The 20,358-nt window shown below is 34.4% G+C and overlaps 1 protein-coding gene across 5 annotated transcripts in view; it reads left to right on the plus strand.

The window, feature by feature from the left end:
- MMP16 (matrix metallopeptidase 16) overlaps window positions 1-20,358 on the plus strand; it is a 336,548-nt gene that overhangs the window by 262,263 nt on the left and 53,927 nt on the right. For all 5 annotated transcript variants that reach the window (XM_059901702.1, XM_059901703.1, XM_059901700.1 and 2 more), the window contains one exon: window positions 19,413-19,551. In XM_059901702.1, the coding sequence (XP_059757685.1) occupies window positions 19,413-19,551 (139 nt within the window). The remainder of the gene's footprint in view (window positions 1-19,412; window positions 19,552-20,358) is intronic.

Below are 20,358 nucleotides of genomic sequence, written 5' to 3' on the forward strand. Positions count from 1 at the left end.
TCTCAACAAATGAGTCAATTTCGTGCCTTTTTATGGCTGAGTAATATTCCTCTGTATATATGTACCACAATTTCTTAATCCATTCATCTGTCGATGGGCATTTAGGTTGCTTCCATGACCTGGCTATTGTAAATAGTGCTGCAGTGAATACTGGGGTGCATGTGTCTTTTTGAATTATGGTTTTCTCTGGGTATATGCCCAGTAGTGGGATTGCGGAGTCATATAGCAATTCTATTTTTAGTTTTTTAAGGAACCTCCATACTGTTCTCCATAGTGGCTGTATCAATTTACATTCCCACCAACAGTGCAAGAGGATTCCCTTTTCTCCACATCCTCTCCAACATTTCTTGTTTGTAGAATTTCTGATGATGCCCATTCTAACTGGTGTGAGGTGATACCTCATTGTACTTTTGATTTGCATTTCTCTAATAATTAGTGATGTTGAGCAGCTTTTCATGTGCTTCTTGGCCATCTGTATGTCTTCTTTGGAGAAATGTCTATTTAAGTCTTCTGCCCATTTTTGGATTGGGTTGTTTGTTTCTTTAATATTGAGCTGCATGAGCTGTTTATATATTTTGAAGATTAATCCTTTCTCTGTTGTTTCGTTTGCAAATATTTTCTCCCAATCTGAGGGTTGTATTTTCGTCTTGTTTATGGTTTCCTTTGCTGTGCAAGAGCTTTGAAGTTTCATTAGGTCTCATTTGTTTATTTTTGTTTTTATTTCCATTACTCTAGGAAGTGGATCAAAAAAGATCTTGCTGTGATTTATGTCAAAGACTGTTCTTCTTATGTTTTCCTCTAAGAGTTTTATAGTGTCCGGTCCTACATTTAGGTCTTGAATCCATTTTAAGTTTATTTTTCTGTACGGTGTTAAGGAGTGTTCTAATTTCATTCTTTTACATGTAGCTGTCCAGTTTTCCCAGCACCACTTATTGAAGAGACTGTCTTTTCTCCATTGTATATCTTTGCCTTCTTTGTCATAGATTAGTTGACCATAGGTGCGTGGGTTTATCTCTGGGCTTTCTATCTTGTTCCCTTGATCTATGTTTCTGTTTTTGTGCCAGTACCATATTGTCTTGATTACTGTAGCTTTGTAGTATAGTCTGAAGTCAAGGAGTCTGATTCCTCCAGCTCCGTTTTTTTCCTTCAAGACTGCTTTGGCTATTCGGGGTCTTTTGTGTCTCCATACAAATTTTAAGATGATTTGTTCTAGTTCTGTAAAAAATATCATTGGTAATTTGATAGGGATTGCATTGAATCTGTAGACTGCTTTGGGTAGTACAGTCATTTTCACAATATTGATTCTTCCAGACCAAGAACATGGTATATCTCTCCATCTGTTGATAACATCTTTAATTTCTTTCATCAGTGTCTTATAGTTTTCTGCATACAGGTCTTTTTTCTCCCTAGGTAGGTTTATTCCTAGGTATTTTATTATTTTTCTTGCAATGGTAAGTAAGAGTGTTTCCATAATTTCTCTTGCAGATTTTTCATCATTAGTGTATAGGAATGCAAGAGATGTCTGTGCATTAATTTTGTATCCTGCAACTTTACCAAATTCATTGCTTAGCTCTAGTAGTTTTCTGGTAACATCTTTAGGATTCTCTATGTATAGTATCATGTCATCTGCAAACAGTGACAGTTTTACTTCTTCTTTTCCAATTTGTATTCCTTTTATTTCTTTTTCTTCTCTGATTGCCATGGCTAGAACTTCCAAAACTATGTTGAATAATAGTGGTGAGAGTGGACATCCTTGTCTCATTCATGATCTTAGAGGAAATGCTTTCAGTTTTTCACCATTGAGATTGTTGTTTGCTGTGGGTTTGTTGTATATGGCCTTTATTATATTGAGGTAGGTTTCCTCTATACCCACTTTATGGAGAGTTTTTATTATAAATCGGTGTTGAATTTTGTCGAAAGCTTTCTCTGCATCTATTGAGATGATCATATGGCTTTTATTCTTCAATTTGTTAATATGGTGTGTCACATTGATTGATTTGCGTATATGGAAGAATCCTTGCATCCCTGGGATAAAACCCACTTGATCATGGTGTATGATCCTTTTAATGTGTTGTTGGATTCTGTTTGCTAGTATTTGGTTGAGGATTTTTGCATCTATATTCATCAGTGATATTGGTCTGTAATTTTCTTTTTTTGTAGTGTCTTTGTCTGGTTTTGGTATCAGGGTGATGGTGGCCTCATAGAATGAGTTTGGGAGTGTTCCTTCCTCTGAAATGTTTTGGAAGAGTTTGAGAAGGATGGATGTTAGCTCTTCTCTAAATGTTTCATAGAATTCACCTGTGAAGCCATTTGGTCCTGGACTTTTGTTTGTTGGAAGATTTTTAATCACAGTTTCAATTTCATTACTTGTGATTGGTCTGTTCATATTTTCTGTTTCTTCCTGGTTCAGTCTTGGAATGTTATACCTTTCTAAGAGTTTGTCCATTTCTTCCAGGTTGTCCATTTTATTGGCATAGAGCTGCTTGTAGTAATCTCTCATGATCGTTTGTATTTCTGCAGTGTCAGTGGTTACGTCTCCTTTTTCATTTCTAATTTTATTGATTTGAGTCCTCTCCCTCTTTTTCTTGATGAGTCTGGCTAATGGTTTATCATTTTTGTTTATCTTCGCAAAGAACCAGCTTTTAGTTTTATTGATCTTTGCTATTGATTTCTTTGTTTCTATTTCATATATTTCTGCTCTGATCTTTATGATTTCTTTCCTTCTGCTAACTTTGCGTTTTGTTTGTTCTTCTTTCTCTAGTTCCTTTAGGTGTAAGTTTAGATTGTTTACTTGAGATTTTTCTTGTTTCTTGAGGTAGGCTTGTATGGCTATAAACGTCTCTCTTAGAACTGCTTTTGCTGCATCCCATAGGTTTTGGGTCACCGTGTTTTCACTGTCATTTGTCTCTAGGTATTTTTTGATTTCCTCTTTGATTTCTTCAGTGATCTCTCAGTTATTTAGTAACGTGTTGTGTAGCCTCCATGTGTTTGTGTTTTTTAAGTTTTTTCCCCTGTAATTCATTTCTAATCTCATAGCGTTTTGGTCAGAAAAGATGCTTAATATGATTTCAGTTTTCTTAAATTTACTGAGGCTTGATTTGTGACCCAAGATGTGATCTATCCTGGAGAATATTCCCTGAGCACTTGAGAAGAAAGTGTAATCTGCTGTTTTTGGATGGAATGTCTTATAAATATCAATTAAATCTATTTAGTCTATTGTGTCATTTAAAGCTTCTGTTTCCTTATTTATTTTCATTTTGGATGATCTGTCCATTGGTGTAAATGAGGTGTTAAAGTCCCCCACTATTATTGTGTTACTGTCGATTTCCTCTTTTATAGCTGTTAGCAGTTGCCTTATGTATTGAGATGCTCCTATGTTGGGTGCATATATATTTATAATTGTTATATCTTCTTCTTGTATTGATCCCTTGATCATTATGTAGTGTCCTTCCTTGTCTCTTGTAACATTCTTTATTTTAAAGTCTATTTTATCTGATATGAGTATAGCTACTCCAGCTTTCTTTTGATTTCCCTTTGCATGGAATATCTTTTTCCATCCACTCACTTTCAGTCTGTATGTGTCCCTAGGTCTGAAGTGGGTCTCTTGTAAACAGCATATATATGGGTCTTGTTTTTGTATCCATTCAGCAAGCCTTTGCTTTTTGGTTGGAGCATTTAATCCATTCACGTTTAAGGTAATTATCGATATGTATGTTCCTGTGACCATTTTCTCAATTGTTTTGGGTTTGTTTTTGTAGGTTTTTCTTCTCTTGTGTTTCCCACTTAGAGAAGTTCCTTCAGCATTTGTTGTAGAGCTGGTTTGGTGTTGCTGAATTCTCTTAGCTTTTGCTTGTCTGTTAAGCTTTTGATTTCTCCATCGAATCTGAATGAGATCCTTGCTGGGTAGAGTAATCTTGGTTGTAGGCTCTTCCCTTTCATCACTTTAAGTATATCATGCCACTCCCTTCTGGCTTTCCACTGAGAAATCAGCAGTTAACCTTATGGGAGTTCCCTTGTATGTTATTTTTCGTTTTTCCCTTGCTGCTTTCAATAATTTTCCTTTGTCTTTAATTTTTGCTGATTTTATTACTATGTGTCTTGGCGTGTTTCTCCTTGGGTTTATCCTGTATGGGACTCTCTGCACTTCCTGGACTTGAGTGCCTATTTCCTTTCCCATGTTAGGGTAGTTTTCGACTATAATCTCTTCAAGTATTTTCTTGGGTCCTTTCTCTCTCTCTTCTCCTTCTGGGACCCCTATAATGTGAATGTTGTTGCGTTTAATCTTGTCCCAGAGGTCTCTTAGGCTGTCTTCTTTTTATTCTGTTTTCTTTATTCTGCTTTGCAGCAGTGAATTACACCATTCTGTCTTCCAGGTCACTTATCCATTCTTCTGCCTTAGTTATTCTGCTATTGATTCCTTCTAGTGTAGTTTTCATTTCAGTTTTTGTATTGTTCATCTCTGTTTGATTGTTCTTTTATTCCTCTAGGTCTTTGTTACGCATTTCTTGCATTTTCCCGATCTTTGCCTCCTTTCTTTTTCCGAGGTCCTGGATCATCTTCATTATCATTATTCTGAATTCTTTTTCTGGAAGGTTGCCTATCTCCATTTCATTTAGTTGTTTTTCTGGGGTTTTATCTTGTTCCTTCATCTGGTACATAGCCCTCTGCCTTTTCATCTTGTCTGTCTTTCTGTGAATGTGGTTTTTTTTCACAGGCTGAAGGATTGTAGTTCTTCTTGCTTCTGCTGTCTGCCCTCTGGTGCATGAGGCTATCACTAAATAAATGTTATGGTACTTCGTATTAAAGTGAGAATTCAGTGTGGGTTTTGGGCAAACTCTGATATAGTATGTAGAAATTGTTTTCTTAAAGGTCTTAATTATTCATTTCAAACATAAAACATTTATGGCATTGTTGAAATTGCTACTCTAAACATGAAAATAAAAGGGAAAATGCCACTTAAGATTGTGTTTTGTGTTCAACTTTAACCCACACACCCTTAAAAGAAGTTATAACACTTCATTATTTGTAATCTGCCTATCCAGGTAAAGCCTAAAATGATGTCTCTTCTGCTATTAAAAATGTCATTTGAGGATTATTTAAAAATCATCAATTATTTGTGTTGTTATTATCTTAACTTTTTTTAACTTTTGTTTTAAATTTAATTTGTAAGAAATGCAAAGAACTACCAATATATGGATGCAGAAAAAATTAAGGTAGTGTAAGTCAGAATTGCTTGTATTTTGACATGTTAAAAATGGCCAGGAAGGAGGCCAGGTATCATTCAGTGGTGAAAATCACAGTGTTTCCATGTCCAGTCCTTGGGTTTATGAGACAGGCTGCCTCAGTGGCTCAAACTCTAAACAACTCAATTAACAAAGTAAAGACACCAAAGACTGCCTGATGCATGAGCTAAAATGACAACTTATCAATTTACAGTGAGAATTATTATTATCACAATGAAAAGTGTAAATTATTTATTCTCAAAAGAAGTCTGCATTATAAGTCATATTATAATCAGAAAGCTCCTTCTTAAGCAGTTGGACAATCTTAATGGTGTCCTGGAGCCATCATTTTTTGATAGCTTGATACTGCCAGTGTTACTGCCAGCACATGGTTGAAATTGTACACGGTTATGTATTAAGATTTCAGGAGACACACTCCCCTAGGTGGTATTGAAGTCCCCTTGACCAAAATCTGCCTTTTTTTTTACCCCCTATTCTTGACTATGTGCAGACTAAATTGCCCATTTTCAAAACTTCCACTTATACAGGATTTCTTTAGAATATTTAGTATCTGAGACTTACATACCTTTGACATTATTCAATAGATTTGCATGAAACTATCCCCAAGAGATACTTACCATCTTTTGAGTGAGTTATTGCTACATATGGCAATCTGTTTATTATAGGCTAACTTCTTATTTAACTTTCATAGAAGTAATTTATGTGTACAAAATGTAACTTTGAAGTTACTACATTTCCAATATAAAGTTTGGAAAATATTAATGGCAAAGATCAAATTGGGAGAGAAATATAAACATATTTTTTACTTTAAAGAATGCTTTTATGTTTCTAAAAAGCATACTTCCACCATGAATAACTTGAGTCTCCATTTCTTGTCCAAAGCATTTATTGATATATTCTTATGATGATTATTTATAAGGTGTCTGTCTTTGCCTGGAAGCCTTCTTGGACCTGGGGATATTGCAGTGAGCACCCCAAAATCCTTCTCCTACAACGAACTGTATTTGAGTGGAGGAGGAAACAGTGAAAAATCAAATAAATATATATAAGTGTAGAAGGCATCAATAAATGCAGTGATTAAGGTGAAACACAGTAATGTAATATAAGTTAAGGGTTGAGACAGGTGGGAAGATGCCTATTATAGTTTGGGTGGTCAAGAAAAGTCTTTCTGAAGAAGTGACGTTTTAGCTGAGGTTTAAATAGCAAAAGGAGTCAACAAGGCAAAAATACGAAGAAAGGACATTGCAGTTAGACCTACAGCTACATAACATTATGTTTTTGCTCAGGTTCTAAACAACAACAGCAAAATTTCTGAAAGTTGTGGTCATGGTACTTCCACCTGTGCTACCACAATTAGCATTTCAACTGACATCACCAGTGGAATTGTGGGAATATTCCAAGTTTCTGATCAATAGTGACAGTGTTTCTGCTAAAGACTGGCTCTAGAAACATAGAGTTTAGGATTATCTCAGTCAACATTTTCCCATAGCCTTGGGCCACTACTGCATTTAGGAATTTATTTTATTAAAAATACAGGAGTTTTAAAAGAAATCAGGAAGGGGAAAAAAATCCTACTATCCATCAAGGACTAAGGTAGCACTGTTCAATGAAACCTGTGATGATGAAAGTGCTCTATGTATATGTGCTGTTCAGTATGGCAGCCACCTGTCACATGTGGCTGTTGAGCACCTGAAATGTGACTGGTGCAACCGAGGAGCTGATTTTTGAAGTTATATTTAATTAATTTTAATGTAAATGCATTGGTTAATACATTGATTAAAAGGATATCTTAAACACAGTATATTTATAATGAATTAGTCATGTAGTCATGTTGCTGCTTTTACAACTTTCTCAATTGCTTTTCCTCTGACACAGACTGAAATATAGTTTTCTCCTTTCTGTGGTTTTAGAGGTAATTGTGAAACACTCGACACAGGGAAGAATTGAACCAGAAAAATATACAAGAAGCTATTAAATTGAAGAGAATTAGTCTCTGTTCCCTTGATGTGTTTTGTGTTCAGTCATAATTTTCAGTGTTTCTGACTAGTAAGAAATAGTAGTAACAGAAACTGAGTAAGGAAAAAAAAATCCATAAGGATCTTCAGGGGAAAAAATAGGTATTATTTGTGGTGTATCCCACCATCCAAAGAAATAGTTTAACAGGAATGAATGATAACATAGAAATATCTATATTTGCAATAGAAATATTGCAAAGTTATAGTTTATCTATATTTTTTAGTGGTCACTGATAATAGAAAAAAAACTCTGATTTTTAAAATCATACAAATGGCTATTTTGTTTAATTATGATGATTTCTTGCTGTTAATCTTAAAAAAGAAAAAAAAAACCACCTGTAGAAATCTACTATGAAAGTGCATAATGTTCTCTAAGCCCCAGAAAGAAGTTACTGTAAGTAAAAAAAAAGAAAAAAAAATGCATTTTGGAAGATTAATAGGAAAGGGGAAGAAAAGACTTTCCAATTTCCAAGATTTTCCAGAAACAATATTGATTACTTTTGTAAGCCTAGCTTGGCAGATGAAATAAAGTATATTTGTTTCAGTATAATATTTGGTAACAATGTTAGTTTTGTATAAACTGGATCACATGAGACACATTTGAATCACTAAAACTATTTCAATATTATCCAAGACCATCTTTTTAAAATTTTTATTTATGTAATTATTTATTTATTTTTAGTCTTCAACTTCAGGTTTGGAAATGAATGGAACAATGCATATGTGTAAAGTTCTATTAAAAATATGATATAGACACACTTTTACTTATAACTAGTAAAATACAAGTAATTTTTAAAATTTTCAAATAATTGCCCATTTTGCTAATGAGTTTGAACACCAGAGAATGGTTGAGCTAAACAATATTTTACCAACTCACTTTATGCATAAGATAACTCACTAACTCAGTTTTCCTTTTAGAAAATAATGGTCTAAATGTAGCCTGACTCAAAAAAATTTGAGCCATAAATACCTAACATTAAGAAATATTGTATTAACACAAAATGATTTTTATATTGTTTTTATTTAATCTTGAATGGAAAGAGTACTTATAAAATTAAGTGAAGTGATTTTCTTTAACATCATCCTTTTAAATATTAATTCATTTGCATATAATTAAAATAGTATTTGCTTCACACAATAATCAATAACCAACTTTTCAAGAATGGATGTATGGCATCAAGTGAGATTCATCTATATTTATAATGTCTATTAAACGAATTACAATTGCAAATCTTTTTTAACCACACAGTACAAATCAAAAAAAGTTGAAATGTGCTGAAATATTGCAAAAACGATAAATGAGGATTTATTTCTGTCTTCAGAAGACAGAGAAAAAAATTAAATTGCTCAACTAAATAAACTGGTCTTCTTTCTTCACTTTCATGTCAATTTGAATCTTCATGAAGAAATACAGACAGGATAACATATTCTCAATTATACTTGAACTTTCAATGATATCCCCCAACATATAAGTTGTAAATAAGCATAGCATAAATGAGCAGTTGAAATACATGTGATTGAGCAGGGAGGAATATTCCCACCTATTTAAATGTTTTTCATAAACTCACCTTTTCTATTTTTAACACTTGGAGACTAATTTGGGTTACTGTTTATTATCTGCAGTATTGTTTTATTCACTTGGCATCCTCACTCTAGGATGTGTATGTTTCATTATTTAGCATTTACTATTGATACTTTACCTAAAACAAATGTCTTCTTCTTTCCAGTCATTGCAGTAATATGCTTGCCTCCTGAAATCCCCAATGCTTTCTTTTCTAAACCCAAGTAAGCATCTGCCCCATAGCTAGAGCACAATGCTGCACAGCTTTTGTCAGACCCTTCTAATTCTACACTTATTTTTATTTTATTTCTTCCTCATTTTAGTCCTTCATCTCTATACCTGTTTTCTTATATATTTTATTTTATTGATCTGGCATTGGATATCTCATCAAGATAGTGTTTTCATTTCATATAACATTTGTGTGCAGTTGCTTCTAGAATTGTCATTTTCCTCTTGTGACCACTCCACCCTCCCTAGAGCTCATCCCCACCACGAACCACTTAAACTTCTGGTTTTCAAATCTCATTTCCCCTTCTCCGAAAATATGTGTTCTCTTACCCACCATTACTCTCAACCTGGTGCACCATAGATTATTTTGTACCTTCCTTTGGTATGATGCGTGTTACTTCCTTTTCTATAGTACCCCTATGAAAGGACCTATGAAAGTCTAGTCAACAACATCATCTTTCCTCACCTTCAAAGGCTTCTGAAATCCCTCTTAATTTATGAATCTTCCAGCCAAGTGGAAGAGACATACCATTTGTTTTATGCAAAAATATTACCATCTTAAGCTTCTATAATTTCACAAACCATCAAATCTTATCTATCAATTTTATTTAATCTTCTGTCATTAGATTCCTTCTTGCTTAGAATAATTTTCAAAAATTATTCAACCACATCAATAGTTGTCCAAGGCTCCATTATTTAGCTGAAATATTAGGAAACTTATTAACTTATATTTATTTTGGAGAAGTTTCTCCTTTTTTTTTTATTCAACAGTAAGCAAATATTGCTTACTCATATTAGTTTCACTTGATAGATTGTGAACCAATAGCACAAGTGCTTTACATTTGCTAATGATTGTGATAATCTGACTTCCCTCAGGACCGATTTAGAACTTCATTACTATTTTATTGCACATCAGGTTGTTTGTTGAGGACTTTCTTTGAGCTTAAGGAAGGGTAATTACCTTTTGAACTCCCTAGTTAAGTAAATAAACCACAGCAAAACAGTAGCAACAGAAGGCATGTTTTCAAGAGTATATTAGCATAAAGTAATTAAGTAATGGTAATGAGGATTGGTCTCTCCTGTTATGGCAACAACTGCACCTGAACTCTGAAACAAAGTCCCTTAGGAATCTTTCATGGTTTTTTGCTTTGTAATTTCTTGGGAATTCTCCACTCAATCTACCCTTATCTCTTAGGAGCAAAACTCTAATTCAACGTATACCTTTAACACCTAATTTGTTGACAAGTAACTTTGTATCCCTTTGAAAGAAAAAAAAGTTTCCTTCCAGCACATTCCCTTCTGGGCATCTAACCTGCTTTCCTCCCTTCCCCCTTAGGCTTCTGCACTTGCTCAGAGATTTTGCATAGAGTCTATTGATGACTCTTTATTTCTGTCCAGGATATATTTCTTATCACTGATTGTCTGCTCTGCTTTCCACATTCTTTCAGCTCAATGAGTTTCCTCCATTTAGTATGGTTAGGACTGGGGGAAAAGAATATGACAGGTTGAAGAGGAAGCCATAAAAATAATACTCCATAGCTCTAGCTCAATCCTTGATTCTTCTGATGTCACATTATGGAATATCTCTTTCTCATGAAATATCTCCCTTTCCTCTTCTCTACATCATGACCTTGTCATGGCACCATGGTCAATACTATACTACAGGATGCAATGGGAAAAAAAAAAGGAGGGTCACCTACAGGGCAGGAAGAGATCTTGGGGAATAGAGGCATAGTTTTAAGTGAATGTCCCTGGAGGTGGTGAAATCTGAACTGAGTCATAAAAAAAAAGGAAGGAAGGAAGGGAGGGAGGGCGGAAGGGAGAAAGCAAATGATAATGATGCTCATTTAGAACATGTAGAAACAGGCTGGCAAATGGATAATTTCCATATAGTGATCTAAGTACTTTGGTAGATATGGGGTGCTGTATGGGCCGTAAAGAGGGACTGGGGAAGACTTTCTGTGGGGGCACTTAAGTTAAATATTGACAAACCAGGCCCCCTACACCCAGGCCAAGGAAAAGATTTACTCATGTGTCTCTCTTTCACTGTCTGTTTTTCTCTGTCTTTGAACACTTATTTAACACACAGTGCTGGGTAATATACCAGAACTGAGAAGTGCAGTGTTTGAATAAGATAGATGAGGTGCATACTATGATGACAGACAGGTGAGCAAATAAACAAGATAATTTCAGAGAACGATAGATACTATGAAGAAAATAAAACATGATGAGCTGATAGAAAAAAATTGAGGAGACAATTTTAGATTTTGTGGTTAAAAAACTAAATTGAATACACTGCCCTCTCAATTACCTTGAGTAAAAACTTGCCTATACTTTATTCAGCAGGAACATAGTTTTTATTGTAAATGAGACATCTTTCTTCATGTCAAAAATAAAGAGATGGTAATTCCTGATAGGTGTGCTAATGACACAGCTGTTTCCCAGCTCGTTATATTCACTAAATGGTAGATCCCATTTTATAGAGGCGGCAATAATAGCACTTCACACACCCTTTGAAATTAGTTGTTTGCCTCTTTTCCCCTCTAGAATGAATGTACATTCTTAAAGAGTTCATATTTTTGGAATCCAGAACTGCTAGTTCAGTGGGAGGAATGAAATTTTTTCTTTTTTTTCAACTCAATTACATATGTGAATTGAAATTTAGATCACCCTGCCAATATTCATGATCCTCATAGGAGTGGGGGGAAAGCAAAATGTCATAGTACTGTGTGGCGCAATCATATCTACCATTTGAGGCTCCTTTCCCTAAAGGCAGTGTATTGACGAAGCATTTTTCAGTAAACTGTTTTTTTCTGCATCACAATCATTGCAAAGTGGTTTCTGAACAAGAGTAGATGCAAAAAGAAACAGGAAAAAAAAAAGATATAAGGTCCTAAAAAGAAAACAGTGTAGACACACATCCATCTTTCATTTGCTCCTCAGATCTTTCTATTACAGGGCTTAACTACACTTGGTATAGCAATACTTCATAACCATTCATTATTTGCATATATAAATGGAATAAAAACAAATATTTATGTTATTACATTATGCGTGGATAATTATTAATTTTTCAGTTTTAAAATTGGTATTCTTTTTGTTAAGATTTTATAAATACTAATTAACAAGTGATCCATAACTGACATATCACTTAACCTTTTAGTGTGTAGATTTTTCAATATAAGTTGATTGAAAAAAAAATTTTTTTTTTTTTTTACATTTGGAGACTATAAAAAATATCACATAAATTTAGCACACGTGGTAAACAAATTATTCTGAAAATACCAACTCTCTTTTCCTCTGGAACAAAAATATACATTTTATTTCTTAAAATAATTTACATTTCTAAATCCAGATGGTAACTATAATAGATTCTTTCTTGAAAATAGTCAAAGATATTAAGGGAGATTCCAGAATTGTGACTTTCGAAATTGATTTAGAAGAATCACTTGTGAATATGTTACTTCCTTCCTCCATTATAGTGAGTCTGTGTTTTAAGCATTTTTCAAAAACTACAGACAATATCCAGACCTATTTGACCTATTGAAATGTACTTCTGTATCATTTCTCCTGGAATGACATCTGGTTAATCTTTGATTGATGAGCCCTGAAAATTGTGCCTGCAAAATCATTGCAGACATTCATGACTGTCTTGATGAGAAAGTATCTTTTAATGGTTACTTTGAACAGGTTTTCTCCTAAGGTTTATATATCAAAAGGCAGTTTGTGTCAGCTCTTGTGATAAGATAATGAAAGCTTTCCAGAATGGTATTACCTTCACTAGATACATCTTTTAAGCATCCTTTCATAGTTTTTTTTTTTTTTTCTCCAAGTTATAATTTTACTTTTTCTTTTCTAATGTTGAAAAAGAAATATAGCTAATTATATGTAAATGGTCTTTCTCTCTTTAAATATCCCAGTACCTTTCACAATTCACAATTTATTTATTTATTTATTTGGCTGTGCTGGGTCTTGGCGGCACGCAGGATCTTCGTTGTCGCGTGCGGGATCTTCAAAAGTACAGAAAAGTTGGAAGAATGAGCATGTGCACATCTAATATATAGATTTAAGAACGGTTAGGGTTGGCCTCTATTTTCTTTACATATGTATGTGTGCATGTGCAAAATACATGCCCAAGCGTTTGGTGAAACATTTGAAAGAAAGTTGTGGATATTATGAAACTCCACTTCCAAATACAGGACCCGGTGACTATCCAGGCATTGCATATGGCTGTTATGTCTACTTAGATCTTTTAACTGATTATTCTCTCCAGCTTTTTTCTCCCTGCCTTTTTTTTTCTTCTTCTTTCTTGCTGAGACTAGGCCAGTTGTCTTATATACCATCTCACATTCTGAAATGTGTTTGACTGCTTAAGTGTCATTTAACTTATTCCTTTTTCCTATAAACTGGAAGAAGTTAAGCCTAAAGGCTCAATGAAATTCTACTTTAAACATGTTTGGCTTCTACATGGTTGTACTTCATAGATGATCCTGTGACCTTCAAATGTCTAGGTATTCTATGTTTTATCACGTTAGGTGGCGTATAATATCAAGTTACTATGACTGATGCAAAGCTTGATCACTTAGTTAAGGTGGCAACTGCCACATCTCTGCATCATAAAGGTGTACTTTCAATATTAAAATTAGCATAAACACACACATGCACACTCAAGTGCATGTAAAATTTTAAGCAGGTCAGTGGAGTGTATCAATCTTCAGTTTCTAGTCTTGATATTGTACTTTTGTTATGTAAGATGTATCACTGGAAGAAACGGGAGAGAGTATAAAGAATCTCTGTTTTTTTCTTAAAACTATATGTGACTCTATAGTTACTTCAATATAAAAAGATTTTTTAAAACTTGTAGGCAATTTATGTGTTGGATTTAGTAATATATATTACTAAAAATGAATAGATTTCGCCTAATAATTGTTATTTATTAATATCAATTGTATTCCAGTAGGCTCAGTAATTATGCACATGATTGAGAGATATAGGGTCTAGCATATGGTATGATTAAGCAATGTTTGAACACTAAATTTTATAAGAAATTCTGATCATTTGCTTTTACTCTGTTCATTGGAAGAATGTGTAAGACAATGAGTCAGTCCAAATGGAGAAAGTGTTAGTACCAAAGCATATTTTTTTCTTTTAACTGCAAACATGGCCATCGGTAATCTTGTCTTCACATTCCCCTTTTATTCCTCTTGACCTTTCAAAAAAGCAGTGGCCTAGGACAGATGCTCTCTTAGGAGACATCTCTAAGGATGTTTCTCTCAGGCTTAGAAGTCCTTGCTGGCTCCATTTCCTGCCCAGATTTACGTAGCTACCCATGCACTGCTGGCTCCCTAACTCCAGTTACCTGTGACATCACTTGATGATTCTGGCTTCCAAGGGTGGGTCCAGGGTGGAACTGTGGGTCTCAGAGGTGTCATTCTGCCTAAGAAGCAGTAGAAGCAAATACACGCCTACCACAGAGTAGAAGGCCAACATTTCTTCCTCTAATTTTAAGCACTCATTCAGATTGCTTTCCCCTTTATTATGCATATAGCTGCCACGATTTGGGCTTTCTTCCACTACTATTACATATCTGATTTTTTTTTTAAGAACCAGATTAATTTTGAACACCAGATTCCCTAGACACTCTCCAAGCCATATATTAAGTCCTCAAAAGAAAAAAAAAATACATGATTGCTTATAAATAAATCTGTATTATAGTCATAAAATTTTTTCTAATTTTTTTCATAACTGGTGAGTTCCCTTGATTTGATTAGAATGTCATTTTAATAAATAGTTTGGCACCCATATTAAGCAGTTATCTTGATTTAAGCAATCTTGGGTATATTTGTTATTCAACACATGTGGTTTGATTAAAAAAAATAAAGAGGTATGTCCATTAAATATGTTTAGGGCTCCTACACTTTGCAAGACACAGTACTCAAAGCTGGTAATTCAGTATCCCTGCCAACCCACTGTTCTCGGGCACATAACACAGTGGAACAGTGGGAAGACTTCAAGACACAAAAACAATTATATAGTAACTGACTGTGTAAGTACTATAAAATTACAGACTACTGTGAAATAGTATAGTAGAGTCACCTAATTTCAATCAGGGAACAGCTAAGGCCTTTTTGTGGAAAGGATATTTTAGCTGAGAACTAATAGATGATTCACAATCAGTGAAAAGTATGAGGAAGGGAAAGAACATTCAAAGTGCAGCAAACTGCATAGAAGTCTTGAGGAAGAAAAGAGCTTGACTCTATCGAGAAACCAGAAGGAAGCCCATGTAACTGGAACACAATGAACACAGAAGAACCCCGTGAGGGACTGCACAGGGGCTGGGGGCAGGGCTGAGTTTGAATTCTGCTTCAGATGCAGTAGGAGGCAAACCAGTGGCTTTCAGATGGCATTGCAGTCATCTGAGTGAAGTACAATGGCAGCCTGAGTAGCATGGTGACAGTGATGATGATGAGAAATAAAGAGATCTGAGATGCTATTTTAGAAGTGGGAAAGACTAGAGGAAGCCTGAGGTGGCACAGCAGGAGGGGGCTGCGAGAACAGTGAATGCCTTCTGGAAACGTTCATGTTGAGACATGTGAGACATTCATAGATTTACATCAAGTTGTTGGTTAAATTAAAAAATCTTATATTTTAGAAGAGAAGTAAAAGTAAGTCAGTTCTACTAATTGGTTTTTTATAAAGAGGCCTGAAGATAGCATCCTCTACTGCAAGTACATCAGTGACATCATCATCTTCATATGCAGACGGCAGGAGGACACTTTTTCTGTACAGTTGTCAGCAAACAACGTGCAGATTAGATTATAAACCAGAATTTTAGAGGGAACAGAAGAAAAGCAAACTGCATTTCTCTTGTATGTTACTGCTTTGTGATATACACCATAGATTTGTTATCTTTGTGAAAAAAATGGTCTGTCTGGGTCCCATACTACATGGAAAGAAAAATCTATATGTAAGCTACAGAGTGTTCGTACCTGAAGTGAAATATTGGTGTTTAAGTAGGAATTCCTATTTGGTAATTTTTAAGCACGATGCTTTTTCACAAGTTGACTTTGCAAATGTGCTAGCTGTGATTATTTTTAGTGTATCCTATCCCTTCCCACCCTTTTCTTTCTATAAGAGCTGTAGCCAAAAAGAGGTCAGAGGCAAGATACAAACAATATTTTTAGGGGGCTGTAGAGGTGATTCCTCATTCTTTCCTTTACATCATAGGCTAAAACAAAACATACATTGTTTGGAAAAGTGAAAACATTTTTTTTTTCATCTGCCCATGGTTCAAAGTCCTTTATATATCATACCCTTGCAGAAAATGAAATGTGTACTAATCATCTTTCTATTCATAGCACTTTTGTGTTCTTGTGACTCCCATATAGCTTTTGGCTTCTAAAAACTAATCACTTACTTTAACTTTGCCCTTTCCTCCCTAACTTTTGTTTTCTTTCAAGAAATACTTACTGAGCTTCTCCTATGTGCAAGGCATTTTTCTGGAAATAGGAAGCCATAAGAAAACTAAAGACAGACCTGTTTGCCATCATTGAGCTTGTGTTCTAGTAGAGAGAGAATGAACAAAAAATAAGTAAAACATGTATTGTGTAAAACAGTGGTAAATGTAATCAATGATGAAAAAGCAGAGGAGGGGGGAGAGTAAAAGCAAGTATGGGTGGGTGGAGTGAGGGGCTTCAATTTTAGATAAGGTGGTCAGATAAAGTTTCATTTGGAAGGATAATTTGCACTGAGACCTCAATATTATTTTAAATATCCTCTCTCTGCAAATTAGTCACAAGCACTTTTTCTGAAGTGGCCATCTATAGTGACTGTGGTATGTGTTTACATCAACTGTGACAGAGTACTTGCTAAATTATTTGTACCATTGAATCCTGCTAAACAGAAGAGTTGTGAATAAATTGAATAGAATCACAACCTGAGCATCTACAATTTATATGACTCTCTGCCAAGGCTACTATCAATGAGAAATAAACATGAATTCACCTATGCTTCCACATTACCTTGAGAAGATTTGCAAATTAACTCTGCTTACCTTGAGGGAGTAATTTCATTTCTTCCTTCATTAGTGGCATTTTGGTATTGTACTTCTATCTTCTGACTGCAGCCTATTTGTCCCAAAGAGTCACTGGCCCTGTCTCAGTATGTGGGAAGATTCTAGCAATATGAAGTGTTTCTCTGGGAAAAATTGGAATATATTTCTGGGCTTTTTCCTCCAATTTCTTCCTATTCTTCATCTTAGAGAGCTTTTTGTTTAATTGTTCCATAAATAATCATGGTCAGTTATTTCTTTGTCAGAATCCAGTAGGTTTTTAGCCATTTTTATTTATTTTAGGATATATGTTACAATAATTTAAAAATATTTTATGTGGAGATTGGAATGACTTTAACACCCAGTTAAAAACCCCTGCTGCAGCTAGACCAAGATGCTGTTTTTGTTTTAAATTATCAGAATATCATCTGCTCACATACTACTGACATTAAACTTTGGATCTTAATGCCCATACATATTTTCTTAGATCAATCTTTTCATGAAATAACTTTGTAATTTAAAATCAGCTTAATGTATCTCCTGCATGTGGATCAAAAAATTAATGAATTCAGGATTAATGGTACTATGGTACCTGGTACTATGGAAATTATCAACATAAGGTTAATAACATAAGGAGATGTTGTGGGAAGGAGATGCATGTCTAGAGCCAAAATATGACTAAAATTTGAAGAATAAATAAGAAACAAGACAAAATTGTAAACAGAACTATAAACAGGAAAACCAGGGTACCTAGTTTCAATATAATTTTAACAATAAGCACCAACAGTTTTAATGCTACCATGTGCCAGATCCTCAGAAAGTCCTTTACATTTAATATAGTAATCATACTATGAGTCAGTTATTGGTAATAACTCAGTGACTAGCACCTCAACCAAGGTGACACAGTTATTAAGGAACAGAACAAGAATAGAATGTGAACTCAGTCATTAATTAAGCTACTTCCTCCTTTATCTATAAATAGCAAAATAAGTAGAGAAGACAGCCCATTATAACTAGAGCAAAGTGCAATTATTCAAAGATTACTAAGAAAATTTTAATATTTTGGATTGATTTAGATAGAAAGAAATCTCCTTTTTATCATATCACCTGAAATCCAAGAATCCTTAGTAGATTGTGTGTGTGTGCATGAATGAATATATGAATAACTGACAAATTCTAGGAAATCTAGTCAGGCTAACCTATTCTTAGCCAAAAGCTTGGGAAAACTCTATAATAAATCACTTACTAATACCTAAGTTGGGGGAAGAGAGCAGAGAACAATTGAAATGGAAGTATTTTTGTGATATGCACTTATCTAAATAGTACAAATATATAACTTGCAAGTAAAACTCTGCTTGTAAATACTGAAATAAAATGTAATAGTAAATTTTATTTTATTGGAAACTAATTTTTTAAATATACCTAGTTTTTCTAATATTAAAGCACTTTGGATAGTTTCTAAATTATTCCAAAATTTTCAATAGAAAACAATTTAATGTCACCAGGTATACATTTTGGGGAAAGAGTTTTTGCCTTTAGTGAGAATTTATGGTGAAAAATCTTGTGTGTAGTCTAATTATTAAGTCAACAATATTTATAAATACCTGCTATGTAGCAAGTCGTATATATTATTCACTAGAGATAAGAGTAAACACATTTAATATAAAACGGCCTGTGCTATGACTGAGTGAAGTACAGGTTATTATGAAAGCGAATAGGAGAGGCAATTGACCCAGATTGGAATCCACTCTGATGATCTTCCTTCAAGATTACTTTGTTCATTTAAGGTGACAATATAATTTATCATCCAAACCAGGACACATTTGAAGGTGAAAGAGGACTCTACTTATAATTACATGGGAAAGTAGTTGTAACATGGGTATACCAGGAGGCATGGCCTCCCTATTTCATCCCAACACTTCAGGTGGAGATCTTGCATATGTCTATAAATGCAAAGGTGCATATGTAATCGTATGCTGCTCTTATATTTTGGAAAGCTCACTTAATCCACAAATCTGGCAGGGACTTGTCTGTGCTACCTCTGTTTTTCAATCTAGAAAGCCCTGGAGATAATGTAAACTGCCAAGATTAAGTAGTTTTACATTATCTTTTTAACCACAATGTATGGATTAGACATTGGGTAGTTTACTACAGAACGTTTGTGATCATTCTGGGCAAGGTAGCTGTTTCTTTGACTGTTTTGATATAGGCCGGTGATAACAGCACTAGCTTAGCTGTGAAAGCATTAAACCATCACACAGGGAAGTTCCCCGAGGCCTCACCTTTGTTGAAAGATGCTTGTGTTTGGTTTGTAGGACCAGTGGTTTTGGCGAGTGAGAAACAACAGGGTGATGGATGGATACCCCATGCAAATTACTTACTTCTGGCGGGGCTTGCCTCCTAGTATCGATGCAGTTTATGAAAACAGTGATGGGAACTTTGTCTTCTTTAAAGGTAAGGAATGTTTCCCATGTCTTGCTCTGCTGTATCTTGGTCATTTTGCCCAGGGCCTTGTTGCACATATAGAGATGAATAAGTAAAACCTGTTGAGTGAGGTTAGGTAGCTAATTCATTTTATAAAATGAACCACATATGTTAACTACAAATATAAATGAAGTAAAATCAAAGATAATTTTTAATTCTCTAAGTTATATTTTCTCATATGGTATCCTCATTTGTAAGTCAAATTTTGGGGGCATTGTGATCGCTTAGAATTTTTAGATTTGGCCTAAAAACACCAGAAAAATAAATACACAAATAAGTGAATGAATGAATTAAAAGTCATTTTTCTATTAACTAAGGGATTTGGGGATTTTTTTAAGAGCATTTGGAGTTGCTTGCTGTTTTTATGCAATGAAATCCATTTCACTTCTTATTTTCATATATAATCTCTTAAACTTTACTTGATTTAGTCAGTTTATGTTAAATAGTTTTCAATAAACTAAGAAATTGCTCATAAAGGCAAGGAAAACTTATGAGTAGAAAAAATTCACCCAATCATTTTACCCAATAAAATTTATTATTTGTTATTTATCTGAGTGACAAAATTCAATTGCACAAATACTAATGTCTAACACGCAAAAGTGAAATTATCTGGTAAAGTGAATTTAAGTCAAGTGACTGGTACTCCATCTTCTAAACTTGCTAATATTCAAAACAATAAATCTTAAGTCTATTGGGGGGACAGGGAACACAGACTGACTGAGTTGTAGGACTGAGAGAACTGTGAAGAGAACGTAATCTGAGGAAAACTAGAGTGCA

The sequence above is a fragment of the Balaenoptera ricei genome, chromosome 17 (assembly GCF_028023285.1).
Source record: "Balaenoptera ricei isolate mBalRic1 chromosome 17, mBalRic1.hap2, whole genome shotgun sequence".
Lineage (NCBI taxonomy): Eukaryota > Metazoa > Chordata > Mammalia > Artiodactyla > Balaenopteridae > Balaenoptera > Balaenoptera ricei.